This window comes from Passer domesticus, chromosome 11, assembly GCF_036417665.1.
Source record: "Passer domesticus isolate bPasDom1 chromosome 11, bPasDom1.hap1, whole genome shotgun sequence".
In the NCBI taxonomy this organism is placed as follows: Eukaryota; Metazoa; Chordata; class Aves; order Passeriformes; family Passeridae; genus Passer; species Passer domesticus.
This window is the reverse complement of record NC_087484.1, coordinates 12,045,027-12,058,667: the sequence shown is the minus strand read 5'-3', so window position 1 is coordinate 12,058,667 and position 13,641 is coordinate 12,045,027. Positions and strand designations below refer to the sequence as shown.

General features: G+C 52.1%; 1 protein-coding gene across 3 annotated transcripts in view; it reads left to right on the top strand.

Moving 5' to 3' along the window:
- The window catches only part of XXYLT1 (xyloside xylosyltransferase 1), a 32,433-nt gene extending 19,439 nt beyond the window's left edge, over positions 1–12,994 (top strand). For all 3 annotated transcript variants that reach the window (XM_064385716.1, XM_064385718.1, XM_064385717.1), the window contains exon 4: positions 11,849–12,994. In XM_064385716.1, coding sequence (XP_064241786.1) covers positions 11,849–12,245 — 397 coding nt within the window. In that variant the 3' untranslated portion in view covers positions 12,246–12,994. The remainder of the gene's footprint in view (positions 1–11,848) is intronic.
- The last annotated feature ends 647 nt before the right edge of the window (positions 12,995–13,641 follow it).

Below are 13,641 nucleotides of genomic sequence, written 5' to 3'. Positions count from 1 at the left end.
AAACTTGTAAGTTGGTATGAGCAAACTGTACAGTGTTACTGTGGTTTGTTTGCTTGTTCCCACACACCATCACGAGACTTCCTGAGGCAAATTCTTGATCATCAATGCCAAAATCCATGCCTGGACTCTGGTACATCTAGAGGCATGTTTGCCCAGCCCTGCCTGCTGAGGTGCTGTAATTGTTTGTGTGTTGGCCCTCTGAAGTTTTGGGTGAGAGTATTGCAGAGAGTAGGGATTGGGTTTGGGCAACAATGAGGTTCTGGGTCCCTGGAGTGCACTTTCTGCTTCCCCCAGGGAAGGCTGAATGGGCAACTCTTGCTGACCTGGGCTTGCAAGCACGAAGGTGGCCTCATGGTCCCTTGCTCTTCAGACCCTTGGTCCACCAGCCACTTCTAGCTGTGCTGGAAACCACTCACAAAGGAGTGGGCCAGTCCTTCCCACTCATGGGAAATAATGCAAATCCCACCACTGGTGGGATTCAGGGACATGGATATTTCCAGGTACTTAGAGAAATTGGGTTTTTTTAGCCATTGTTCTAAGGATGGACCTCAGGTTTTCTTTTAATCCAGGGTAGATCAGATAATTATCCCAGGATGCCTTAATGGATCTCAGCAGAGCTGAGTGAGCATCTGAGATGGCTTGGCTAGATTTGCTAATCCTAATGGAAAAGTTCTTGGAGAAAGATAAAAAAGCCTGAGAGGTCTGTATGTCTTTTCCTTCCCTGATGGAAGCCTATTTCCCTACTGAGCCTCTTAAGACATGACCAGCAGCACTCTTGGGCAAAGACTGAGCTGCAAAGGTCTGGACCAGCCTTTCTTGCTGCTTGTGCATCCAGATGGGAAGAGGGTACAGACAGAGAGAAGTTCATCAACAGGGGATTGATGGTTGTTAATCACCACCAATTGCTTCCTGGAAGCCTAAACCATATGACAGAATGTGATTGCTTGGATTACAGAAGTCACCACTATTTCTAAGCTGGAAAAAAGACATCTCTCTGTCTGTGGCATAAGTGTTGCCTCTCTCCTGATTTGGCAGGAAGAGCTGGGATTAGAGGAACATGCATGCTGAGCTCTTGTCTCCGTAGGGTGACACCATGCTTGGAGAGTAGAGGGCTCCTGTATCTGCTTTGGGTGTCCTGACAGGATTTTGGTGCCCAGAATGGTAAATCCAGCCCCAGTTGATCATATGCAATTGTTAGAGCTTAAAGGGGGATGGAGGGAAGAGCCCCAGCCAAGAGTGGCTGTGAGGCCGAGGCCTGGGTCGGCCCAGCAGGGCAGATCCCTGTCGTTAGTGGTGCTGGAACGGGGTAAATCAAGCACTCATTTGCCTGCAATTAGTGTAGGGTGGAATCACTTTGTTATTGTCTCTGCAGGGTTTTGCATTATTTCAATGCATAACTAGGGAGTGGGGATGGTGATCTGCTGCCTGGATGTGGTTTGTGGGACTGGGTGTGCCTGGAGGGGACTGAATTAAGGTTTGGGGTGCTCTGCTGGAGAGCCTTTCAGCATGGCAGGGGACAAGGCAGGGGATCATGGGGCTGAGCACTGAATACCTGACCCAAGCCATAGCTGTGTTCTCCCCCTCCTGCCACCCGTGGTGGGGACAAACATGCCAAGCAATAACAGCCCTCACAGGCTGCATTTTTGGGCTGAACTTTCTGTTGTTGCAGTTTTGACATTCTGGGTCACTTTGGGCTATGTTGTGCTTTTCTTCTTGTGTTGTTTTGATCTTCATGTGAAAACAAGTTCTTGATCCTTCTTGTTGCCAGATCACCCGTTGTGGGGCGAGCTGTGCAAACTCCAGCCTGCCCTCCTGCCAAGCCCTGCACCCTGTGGGGCTCGCACCTCACTGCTAAAAGGGTTTCCAGACACAAACATGAGCTGACAAAGCATGGATGTCTTTGTAAAAAAAATTCTTTACTATTTTTATACTTTTAGAAAGATAAAAAACATGTTGTAGGTGTGAAATAACAGGTGTCAGCTCCAGCCACGTTGTTTGCCATGTCTGCAGGCTTGAAACATCAGTTGGGAAAAGGGTTTTGGGGAGGGAGGAGGATTACAGGGCGGTTGTGGGGTCTCTGTGTTGCCACTCACATTTTCCTCACCATTTCACACAGCTCTCTGCAGCACTAGCATTGCCCCAAAGCATCAGAGGACTTGGGGTGAGTTAGCAGAGCTGTCCTGAACTTGTTTATGGAGCTATGGACTCAGTTCCGTGGGGCAGGGTAAGCCAGTGGCAAGCCAGAAAGGGTCTGGGTGCCATCTTCCTGCTGTATAACAATGGGGAAGATGGATGGAGATCAGTCCACATCTGTTTCCATCAGCTGCCTGTTGGCTGCCTGGCTGTGGGCTGCAGAAGGCTCACACTGCTGCACTGGTGCAACGAGCAGCGCTGGGCACAGACATTCACGGGAAACGGAGGAGTAAGAGAACAGCGAGTCGGAAACATCCCGGAGCCTGTCTGCATATCCTGAAGGTAGGGGAAACCTCCAGACAGCAAAACAGGATGGCACGGGAGTGTTTCCACTCGCTTGACTCATGCTGAAACAATGCCCGGCCACTGTTTGTCTTGGACAAACACATTTCTCTGAGCAACAGGATCTCCCGGCCCTCCTGCTAGGCCAGTGCTGGGATTTAACTGTTGCACAGTCTGGTGTTGGTCTGTCCTTTGGGGCCACTCAGGGTGAATTAGAGTGCCCTGTGGAGAGCAGTAGCTCCTGCTGAAGCTGGACATGGATCACTCTGCAGTGTCTGGCAGGGAGTCCTGGATGCAGAGGGGGAGGTGACAGGAGCCCATGTCATGTGCAGGAAGTGATCTGAGGTCCCAGGCCACCAGCGTCAGGTTTCTGTCTCTCCAGCCACGGCAGGGAAAAGAGGCACCCTGTCCATGGGTCAGGCATGTGGTCCTTCCTGTGGCTTTTGGATCCAGTCTGGGACGTGGGCTAAGGTCACCTCTGTGAATAGGGTTGCAGGCAGAGCTTCATCCCACAAGAAGGTGCCACTGTGGTGGGATTGTTAAGGACACTGGTACTTTGCAGTAGCCTCCTAGAGGCTTCTGGGCTTTCTATGGCAGCACTGGATTTGCCCTGCCAGGCTGTTGTTTGAATATTGGCCTGCAGAAGAGCTTCTTCCCAGGCTGACTTACCCCTGCTCATTGTGTCTGCCTGCAGAGGGTTCACACTGTGGCCAAGATCAGGAGCTCTGGCTTCAGTGGGAGTGATTCTGATGTAAAGATTAGACTCTGCATCTGAAGTTTGCATCATCCAAAAGGCTTTCCATGCAAGGAGGTGCTTCTTCAGAGTCATAACCTTAATTAAAAGTCCTGTTGCCCTCTGCAGCATTTCAGCTGCTCAGTTGTGCTGGCCAATCCTGCTCACCAGGCTACAACAGAGTAAGCGATAATGGTCTGTATAAATATTTATGTTGTACTGAGCCTTCCGTGCCAGATCTTGGTCAAATTGAGAAGTCCAGGCTCTCTGGTGCTCTTGAGCCCTGCTAAGAAACCTGCAAAGAAGCATTGCAGATGCAGCCTGCATGACAGCAACCAGATGGGCAGGCAGGGCACTGTCCTTGGGGGTGTGTGGGCACATGCTCAACCCCGCAGAGCAGCTCAGCCCTGCTCCCAGCAGTGTAGCTGTGCCATGGCTGGCATGGCCTGCTGCCCTCAGCCTGCTGGCCCGGTGTGAGCACTGGGGCTGCACCTGGGATATAGCAGGGTCTCCATCAGGGCACGACAATGACATCCTCACACCAGTGCAGCTCAGACTTACCTGTTCCTCCCTGCCAGCCTGGCTTGGCTCAGCACCTGTTCCCAGACACATGAACTCAGTGCTGCCAGGTGCCAAAGGGATAGGATTCCTCATTTCAAAGTAGTCCTGTGGTTGAGAGGAACAGAGTGGGTAAATACTGTGGCACTCCCCAAAATGTCCTGAAAGCTTTCAGATTACTAAAGGCTTAAACCCTGTTCTTACTGTGTTTCCTGGTTCTAGACCCATCCGGTCACGCTGGCAGCATGTGAGAGGAAGCAGAGCAGTGGTATTGATTACAGAGCTGCTCTCAGCAGCCTCGGCCTGACCCCGTCCATGCCGTGCTCCCTGCTCCCATTCCCACAGCCATCCCAGCCTCTTCTCTGCCCAAGCACTGCTGCTGCTGGCACTGCCAGTGGCAGTGGGCTCTGGGTGCCCACCGGTGTGCCAGCACTGCCTGGGGCCCTCAGAACTGCCCCCAGCATGCTCCCCTTGGAGGGCTCCTTGGGAAGGAATGGTCTGCTGGCAACAGGGAGGACTTAACCCACAGGTCCTCAGATGGGTGCTTTTACCCCTTCCAGGTAGGAGGAAGATACCTGCTGGGAAGATGGGCCTCAGGAGAAGTCCCAGAGCTTCACAGGTCCAGGAATGCGCACAGCTGGGGCTGGAAGGGTGGCTGCTGCTTCCACTTCTGCTGTTTGGTGAGAGCTTTACTGCTGTGCCCCACGTCAAGAAGCTAATTAAAGCTTGAGGCATCTTGGGAATCCACAGTGTTGGAAATGATAAGTTTGTCCAGTAGGAAAGGATATCTGCATCAAAGGGGCAGCTACAGACTACAAAGGGCCGACAGTTGTGTCCCTGTGTGGCTGCAAGGCCATTCGCCTTTGCCTCTGCCTAAAACCTGGGAAGAACTCAAACAGGACATTATTTTGTAGAAAGGAAAGGCTTTGTTTCTGCTTGTGATCATGTGGGAGCTGCTGTAAGTGTGCTGTGTGCTCAGTGACATGTGTTTTGTTTGTTTGAGAGCTGCTGAAATAACCCAGAGAAGTCCATTAGTGGGGACTGTGCAGCTCCGGCCGCGGCGCTTGCAGTGCTGGGTGTTTGTGGGAGCGCAGCGGCACCGGCGCTAAGTCACTTTGTCAGATGTTTGGGAGAGGAAAGGAGTTATCCTGGACTGAGCAGGCTAATGCTAAATCCATAGCCAGGCCAGGCTGTCAGAGACTCTGGGCTGAGACGGTACATTCTGTACCTTCTCTTGGGATCTAAAAAAAACCCCAAAGTACGGCTGACAGCTGCAGGCAAGGAGCAGCTGGATTTTCCCTGGCTGAGGCAGCAGTGGCAGTTGTAAGATGTAACACTGCAGGTGGGCTGCTGCCTGCAATGGAGCTTTCCAGAACTGGAGATAACCATCTCCAGCAGGCAGGTCCTCCTGTCTGAGTTTTCCTGGTTTTGTGGACTTTTCATGCAGGCAGGTGGTCCTGACTTGGAGACTTTACTCTTTTCCAAGTGATTTTGCCCTAAGGAAGCAGGGAGCTGGCTTCCACAAAAGATTCTGTTCCCCAGGCCCCTCAGGAATAAAGGCAGAAGAATTTGTGCCTGCCATTTGTGCCATTGTGATTTCAATGCTGCAAGCCCCAAACCCTGTGCACTTTGGATTTTAAGCCATTTCAAGACTTTGACTTGATTTGTAGCAAGTGCTGCTGTTTGATGTATGGGGAAAACAGTTCTAGGAATTGGTTTGGCAGTAGCTGCCAAGAAGGAGGAACTGGAAGTAGAATTAATTTCAGGAATTCAGCTTTACCTCTAATTTTAAAAATTATCCAACAAGGTAAAGGGTTGTGTTGTTTACACCTGTGAATATCATTAATATATGGGACCTGTCCAGTTTATTCCCACTAAGACGCAAATTTGAAATGTCATTTAAAAACAATGAGTAAATTGGACGAGATCTGACAACCACAACTGTGCATTGATTAGCACAAATAGTAATAATATTAAGCAGCAGATGAGCTTCTGTGAAGGGACAGCATTTCCCTTGTTCCCGAGAGTTCCATTGGCAGGCAAGGGTGTCCCAGAGCAGGCAGCCTGTGCTTCCAAGGCATGCAGGAGAACACTGCCAGAGCAGAATTTTTTCACTGTTGTTAATAGAAATCTGCCATTTTAGCAGTAATTAGGTCCCTGTGGATGGGCTGCCCCCCGTCCTGTACTGGTGCTGCTAGAGGATGGTCTCACGCACACAGATCATTGCTCTGCACTGCCACCAGTGCCGTTTGCTCTGTAGATGGAAGGAATCTGCTGTGACCCAGACAGGGATTTATGCTCCCACCTCTATTTGGAGGATGACTTTAGCACTGGGGTGTACAAATTTGATGGTGAGCAGGGCCACCCCTGAAAATCTGTCCCATGGTTTTGCTCCCAAGCTGTGTTCACAAGTTGTCATTTGTCATCTATTTAAGAGTTCCCATTTTTGGACTAAGTCCACGTAGAAATGTCATCAGTGAGAATCAATTTGCTGCTCTAAATACAGGCCTTTTAAAAGTTTGGCATGTTGGCTGGGCTGTGGTAGAGACCAGCGCTGTACAGACATAATTTGTGCATTACGTGAGAAGTTTATTAAGGAATTACTGATGTCCTCATTGAAGAGCTCAGTCTGTTGCTTCATCAGGATTTTCCATGGGGTAGCTGGAGGTCTTGCCTTAGCTGGACCTTTACCCTGAACCCATCAGAGAAGGGTAAGGTAGTCCTGATGTGCACACCAACACATCCTGCCCTTTGTCCTGGGATGGATATTGGCATTGTTTTGCCCCAGGGTGACATTTTCCCCTGCAGGGCAAGGGGTATTGCTGTGTTGGTGATGCCACTGCATATCACTGGGTACACAGTGCTCCTGAGAAGCCTGGAGCTGGGATTTCCTGGATTGCACAAGCTGTTCAGCCTCAGCTCAGGTGCTGTGGTGTGGGCTGGTACTGAACCTGCTGCCCTGGCTCCTTAAGGGGTTTAGCAATTGCACATGGAAAATAAGCAATTAGCAACAAGGGCTGCTTTGTTGCGAAGCTGCTGAGCTCACCAGGCCGAGGTCCTGCTGCCAGGGCAGGAGGAGGGAGCTGTTTTGATGCTGCTCCGGGTATAGCCCCGGGTGGTTGCTTCCCTTTGTGTGGCAGAAACTTGGAAGGGCCCCCCTTCATTGCAGCAATGTCTTCTGGAGGTGGGAGGAGAGGGAGGAAGGGGAGCTGGCCACTGCCTGCCACAGTGAGGATTAGCCAAGAGGAGAAGGGTGCAGGGAATTTTCTTGGCTGTGCTCTTACTTTGTGCTAAGGATGAAGGGGGAAAGCCACCATCACCCCCTGAATGGACCACACCATCATTCCCATCACTCTCCCCTCCCCACTGCCCACACCCTCCCCTCCAGGCAGGACAGAAGCTGCTATCAGGGCTCCCCTCTGCTCTCCCCATTTCAAGCACATCCCCTGTCCCCATCAGGACACTGCATACTTCACATTGGGGCTCCCATCCCATCTGCCTCTTTGAGCAGCTCTCTGGGGCCCTGCAGGTCCCAGGCACCACCAGGTGGGCAGCTCAGCCAGGGATTGCTTGGTGGGACCACAGCCAGGTGCCGTGTCCTCCTGCCACCCCGGGGGACTCCTAGCAGCACACAGAGCAGGGAGCAAGGTGCACTTGTGCCTCCCTGCTCATTGCACAGGAGCAGTAGTGTTTGCCAGCTGGGCAAGCGCCTGCAGCTGGGGATAACACCGGCAGCCAGGCGTGTTCTGGCTCAGGAACTGAATGACATATTTGGAGGTATGAGAGCATGTGCTTGTTTTAGTTGGTGTTTGGGCTGGCAGGGCTGCTGTCGGAGTGGCTCAGAGAGGGATGGCTGGTAGTCCATGCTTCCTTTCTGCTCCCTGAGCCTCATGCCTGGCTCAAGGATGGGGCTCAAGGTCCCCCAGCCCCTGACCCCTGTGAGAGAGGCTTGCAGACAAAAGGCATCCTCAAAGTTCTGGCCTGCTGCTGCTGCCCATCCTGCTCTCCCAGACAGCTGCCCAAACTCTGGCAGGGTTTGGCAAGAGGTAGGAGCAAATCAGTGAGCTCCACAAGGAGCTGGCTCTTTCTGAGAGGCTTATTACATCCAGACTCTTGCAGATTCCCTATTTTTGTGGCTTTATTCCTTGACTGTTGGCTTTGTTTCCCCTTTGGTGAGGGGGAACAGCCCTTCCTCCCTGGGTTCCATGCTGCATAGGCTCATGCAGTGCACACTGGCTGCAGCTTGCAGCCTCCTCCTTCCAGCAGCCACCTCCTTTCAGGAGCGTCCTCTAACCATAGGCACCCTGGGTCTGGCCTGGCATCTCATTTCACTTCATGTCTTTTTGACCTGGTTTGTTGATTCCCCAGATGCCTGTGCAGGGAGGCATTCCTGGAGATGGGGATGCATGGGGAAGGTCCACATCCTCAGCAGCAAGCCCAGTGGCAGCTGCACAGCTGATGCGGCAGGATTGCAGCCTCTTGAACATCAGATGGTGTGGGTATACAAGCCCAGTCTGCTGTGGGGCAAGTGTTTGAGCTTGCTGCTGGTCTCCCAGCTGGCAGTAACCCCTGCATCTTGCCTTTCTTGCCAGCTCGGGCACCCAGCTGCTTTACCAGTGGTTTCCAGCTTATCCCATGAGATTGTCCCATAACTCAGAGCTGAAATAAATGAATGGAAGTTCACAGATTTGAACAAAGTCTTTCCCCCACTTGTTTGCCCCTTGCTGTGAAGAAGGCCCTACAGAGCACAGCTGGTGTTGGAGTGGTCCCTCCTGGCCTGGCAGCTGTCCCCAGTGAGGTGTTTGGAAGGGTGTGATGGCAATTTATGAGCTGGGGCTCGTGACCGCCGGGCTGCGAGGCAGGGGAGGCGCGGCCGCAGCGCCCTGTGCTGGGCCAGCAAGGGAAGTCCTGCTGGAAGCAGCGTTTTTATCTGGGCTGCCTGGGCCTGGAGTTTGAATGCTTGGAAATGCTCTTCTCCAGATGTTTCCTAGCACACGCCGGCTCTGTTTATAAACAGCTCCTCAAAGCAAAGCCTGTTGGGGCTGCAGGCGGGCGCTGATGGCAGGCCCCGCACGGCTCCCCTGCACCATGGCACGGGCTCTGGGGCCACAGGTCACCTCTGTCCCCTCCCATCTAGATGGGTTAGAGCAGTTCACAAAAGCCCCAAATGCCTCCTCTTCCTTTCTCTTCCCTTTCTCCTGGCTAACAGCTTCCTGCCCCGATGCATCCTGGTGGTGCTGCCTTCCTGCCCAGGCTCTTGCTGCTGGGGGTGCAGAGAGGAGGGCACACTGCCCTGCCTGAGCTGCCTGTTTCCAGGGAGATCCCGGCCACTCCAGGGACTTGGGTCTGGGTGACATTTCCATTGCATCCAGCTGGGGTTCACTTCCTTGGTGATTACCTCAAGGACACATCCTGACAGCACGCTCATCCAGCCCCTGGAGTTTTACCCTTATGTTTTGCCAAAATTTGAGGTGGGTGCCAAGGGGCAATGTCAGGCAGGACAGGAGTGGATGCAGGCTGTGTCAGCTGTTTGGCTGGTGGTTGAGCTTTGCCAGCCCCATCTCCTCTGAAGAGAACAATGCTCTCATACTCGTCACTCCTTCCACTTCTAACTGGGTGGAGGTGCTCTTCTCTGTCCTGGCCCCTATAGGACAGGACCAAAACCCACTTGAAAGACAAAAGCCAAGAAAAATCCTGTCTAAACAGCTGCTGGCAGTGGCCCTGCCAGGATACTTTTCCCTTGGTAAGGGCAAGGCTGTTGTGCTCAGCTGTGAGCAGGTTCCCAAACCATCAGCACTGCAGAGCCACCTGCAGCTCATCACATCCTGGATCTCACCTCAGCATCACTCCCTGTGGAGCCCTGCCCTCCCTGCCAGCCCCACACCCCGCACACGGCCGGGGGAGGACAGCCCTGTCACGGAGGAAGGGCTGAACAATTGCTGCTTGTCAGTCTGTCTCCTCTTCCTGTAGAAAAGGGCACGTTATCAGCCATCCACAAGTCATCTGGGGAACAGCATTACTGAAAAACTGAGCCATGTGATACAGATTTGCTTTAGCCCCACCATGGTCTGGCAATGCCAAGGGCCTGGGTGCATGCAATTTTTTTATCCTGGCTGCTTGCAGTGGCTGTAATCTTGTCCCTTAGCTTGGGCAGCATGTGTTTGGAGGTAAGAATGTGAAAGGAACCAGCTTCACTGCTGTGGAGCTGGAAATGTGCTCCCTTCTGTGGCACTGCTTACCCTCTCCCTCCTGTCAGCTTCCAGCATAACGTTCTGGGCAGGGGGATGGCTTTCTTGGCACTGCCAGGGAGAAGCACAGAGCAGAGGATGCAGAGGTGGGCTTGACACACTCCCTGGATCTGAGCACTTGTGGAGGCTGATTGGTAGCTGGGGCTTGTCTTTGCAGGTTGCACTTCCCTCTAATGCTGCATGGAGAATGTTTTGCCTCCCATTTCTAAGGAGCAACCTATCCATGAGTTGTCTTTGCCTGTCCTCAAGACACAGCTGCTCTTTGCAGAGGCAGAGCCCTTTATCCGTTCCCCACCCTTTAGATCCAATGAGCACTGCTGCCCATGAGCTCTGATGAGGCAGCCCATCCTCCATTCCCCTTCCCTAGGAAGCATGGACACGACTGCTTCAAGACTGAGCCCTCCTTCCATGGAAAACTGGCACTGGGAAAAACCCTTTCCATTCTGAATCGGGTGGAAGGGAGTGGTGTAAAGACCCTTAATGAAATGGGAAATATCCATGCTTTAATGGAAAGTTTTAAGGAAGTGATGCTGCATGATGCGTGTGATTCTCCAGAGCAGGAAATAAAAAATATATTCACAGTTGACATCATTAACAGATCCACATTTCTGCTGGGGAAATAATAGGAAAAAAAATAGATCCCATTTCTGCTGGAGTAATTCTGCTGGTGGCTGTGTAATCCTGGCTGTCACCTTGGCCAGTCTCACTGTGCTGGGGACCCAGAGCACAGGCCAGGAGGATGGATTTGATAATCTCATCCCTGTACAAGCTGTAGGAGTTCCTGAGCAAGTGCCTATGGGAGCTCAACATGGCTTCTTAGAAGAAAAATTCAAATTTAAATGCTTGCAGTGGAGAGCATTGCATCTGGAGCTGTCCCAGGGGCAAATGTCCCTGCATCTTCTTACATCTGAGGGAGTCCAGCTTCAGCTTCCATGGGACCACTTTAAACATTTGGGTGCTAAATCTACCAAGTTCTCATTGCCTTGAGCTGCATGGAGACTTGGGTGATGTCTGACAGGTTTGAAGAGGAACCAGTGGCAGGCTTTCCTTATTCTTTCTAACAGTGTTTCTCCTTTACATCTTCACAGCAAGGTGTAAAAAACTCCTTCTGTGACTTCACATTAAGTGTGAAGGCTGGAAGGAGAGAGCAGTGCTGGCAGCCCTGGGCTGTGAGATGGTGGTGGAGGTCATGGGTCTCTCCTGCCCTCCTCTGACACAACAGGCTCAGACTGCTCTCAGGTGCTCAGCTTTGCAGCAGAGGATGCTATCTGAGGGAAGAAAACTTTCAGACTGAATGGGAGCAATTTTGGAGGGCAGATCCAACTACTTGGGAAATAGCATGGGATTAATTCAATTCCTGCAAGTAGCCAGTGTATGTATGGTGAGGTACATTCTCTGACACAGGACTAAGTAAGGAGCCAAAGAAATTTCTGGGCTGCTTGCTTAGCTAATTGAAATTAGAACACTTCTGGTGGTTCACCCAAGGCGCTGGGGATGTGGTTTTGTCTCTCTGCACAGCCGTGTGAGCAGTCACACGATCCTGTGTCCACTTGACTCACCAAAATGATGCTGGAAGAAACAAAAGAGGCTTTAGGAGATGGTAAGCAGCATGGTTTGAAGTCTGGGCAATATCCTGTGCAGGGGGATGGAGAGAAAGGCAGCCTGTGAAGCACTGGCTGTTCTGAGAGGCTGGGTGTCTCCAGACAGAAGACAAGCGTGGTGAGATCCCTTGGGTGGGTGGTAGATCCTGTGCTGTGATCCAGACCTGCCCAGACTTGAGGTGGCTGCTCTCAGTCTGCCCTCCCTGACATCCCTGTTCTTCCTCTCTTTCCAGGCACACCTTCTGGCAGTATCGCCGTGAGAACCCCCAAACCAAAGTGGGGGAGCCCCCTCCTGATGGGCTGCCAGGCTTCAACAGTGGTGTCCTGCTCCTGAACCTGGAAGCCATGAGGCAATCCAAGCTCTACAACCAGCTGCTGGAGCCCACCATGGTGCAGAAGCTGACAGAGAAGTACCACTTCAAGGGCCACCTTGGGGACCAGGATTTCTTCACTATGGTGGGGATGGAGCATCCAGAGCTTTTCCATGTGCTTGACTGCACGTGGAACCGGCAGCTCTGCACGTGGTGGAGGGACCATGGGTACAGCGATGTGTTTGACCAGTACTTCCAGTGTGAGGGGGAGGTCAGAATTTACCATGGGAACTGCAACACCCCCATTCCTGAAGACTGAGGCACGCACTGCCCCCAGGAGCAGCTCTGACTGCAGCAAGGCCTGAAAGCCATAGTGGCTGCACTAACAGTCCCTCAGGAAGGGTGACCAGCTCTGATCCAGCATAATCCAGGGGAATCTAGGGATCCCAAGAGCATTCAGTATCCTACTGCCTGTAGCCTCACCCTCCAAGAGGAAGGGCAGTTCAGCTGTTGGAACAGGACCTCCACAGCCACTGTATCCAGGGCTCAGCTCCTGGCTCTGCTTAGCCAAGTCCATGGTGCCCATCTGTGCCTCAGCTGCTGGGGCATGGGAACAGCCATGGGGCCATCAGAGACCACTGCTTTTGCACCAGGCAGGTCCAGCTCCCTGGGTGCTGTACAGCTTTGCCTTGTCTGATGGTCGGCAGAGTCCCCAGGGGGCAGTTGGGTTTCATTTGTCATTCCTTGGTGGCCCATTTCTGCACCTCATGCAGAGAATTGGTCTGGTCCCTCCGGAGAGCAGACACTGTCCTCAGGTCATCTTCCTTCTGAAGCATTCCAGAAAGGTGAGAGGGCTTTAAAGACTGAAAAGCTGCTTTAAATTGGGTTACTTACAAACAAAACTTGAGTGCTAGATAAGCTTCAAAGCCTTCTGTTGATTCTTCTGAGCAATAAAAGCTTTACTGCCCTATGTTGTCCTAGGAGTGTTCAGTGAGTGTGTAGCAATAGGTTCATTTTTCTAGCTTTGTTTTTAACCTTTCATACAAGAATAAAGCTGCAGATATCAGACACGCTCGGCTGTTTTTCTGTGGCACAACTGAAGTCCTGTGCAATAGGAGGTTTCCTGCACTTATCGTGTTTAAAAAGTAGCTGATGTGTATCTGCTGGGCAGTTGAGTGTGGTGCCCCACATAGCTTATCCCACATCTGTTCCATGGGAGCGGTGCAAATAAACAAGCTGGATTTTTAAAGATCATCACCACCATAGCCAGGGTTGGTTTGGAGGGAGCTGGGAGCTGCCTGTGCTGTGAATAAGTGAGCTTCAGGCTGAGCACACTATTCCTTGAATAAATGCTGCCTCAGTGAGCCTGGCTGGCTGCACAGATCTGTGTCAGGGACCTGCACAGCTCATTAACCACGCCCAGCCCAGCTTGTTTTACACCCTGTGTGTGCATCTGTGTGATGTGCACATGCAAGAGAGAGGCATGGGGAGCTGACTGTGGCTTAGCCTAATAACAGAACACACTATATATGTGGCAGGAGTGTCCTGGCCTCCTTCCCCCATGCCCATGAATGACCTTACTGGGGGAGAGGCTCTCCTCCCTCGAGCTGATGTGCAGAGACAGCAGGCTGTGGTATGGGCTGTGTCCTGAACCCTGCCCTCTCTGATGTGCTGAACCGCTCCATTTCCAAGTAGCACAAAACCTTGTCTTCAAG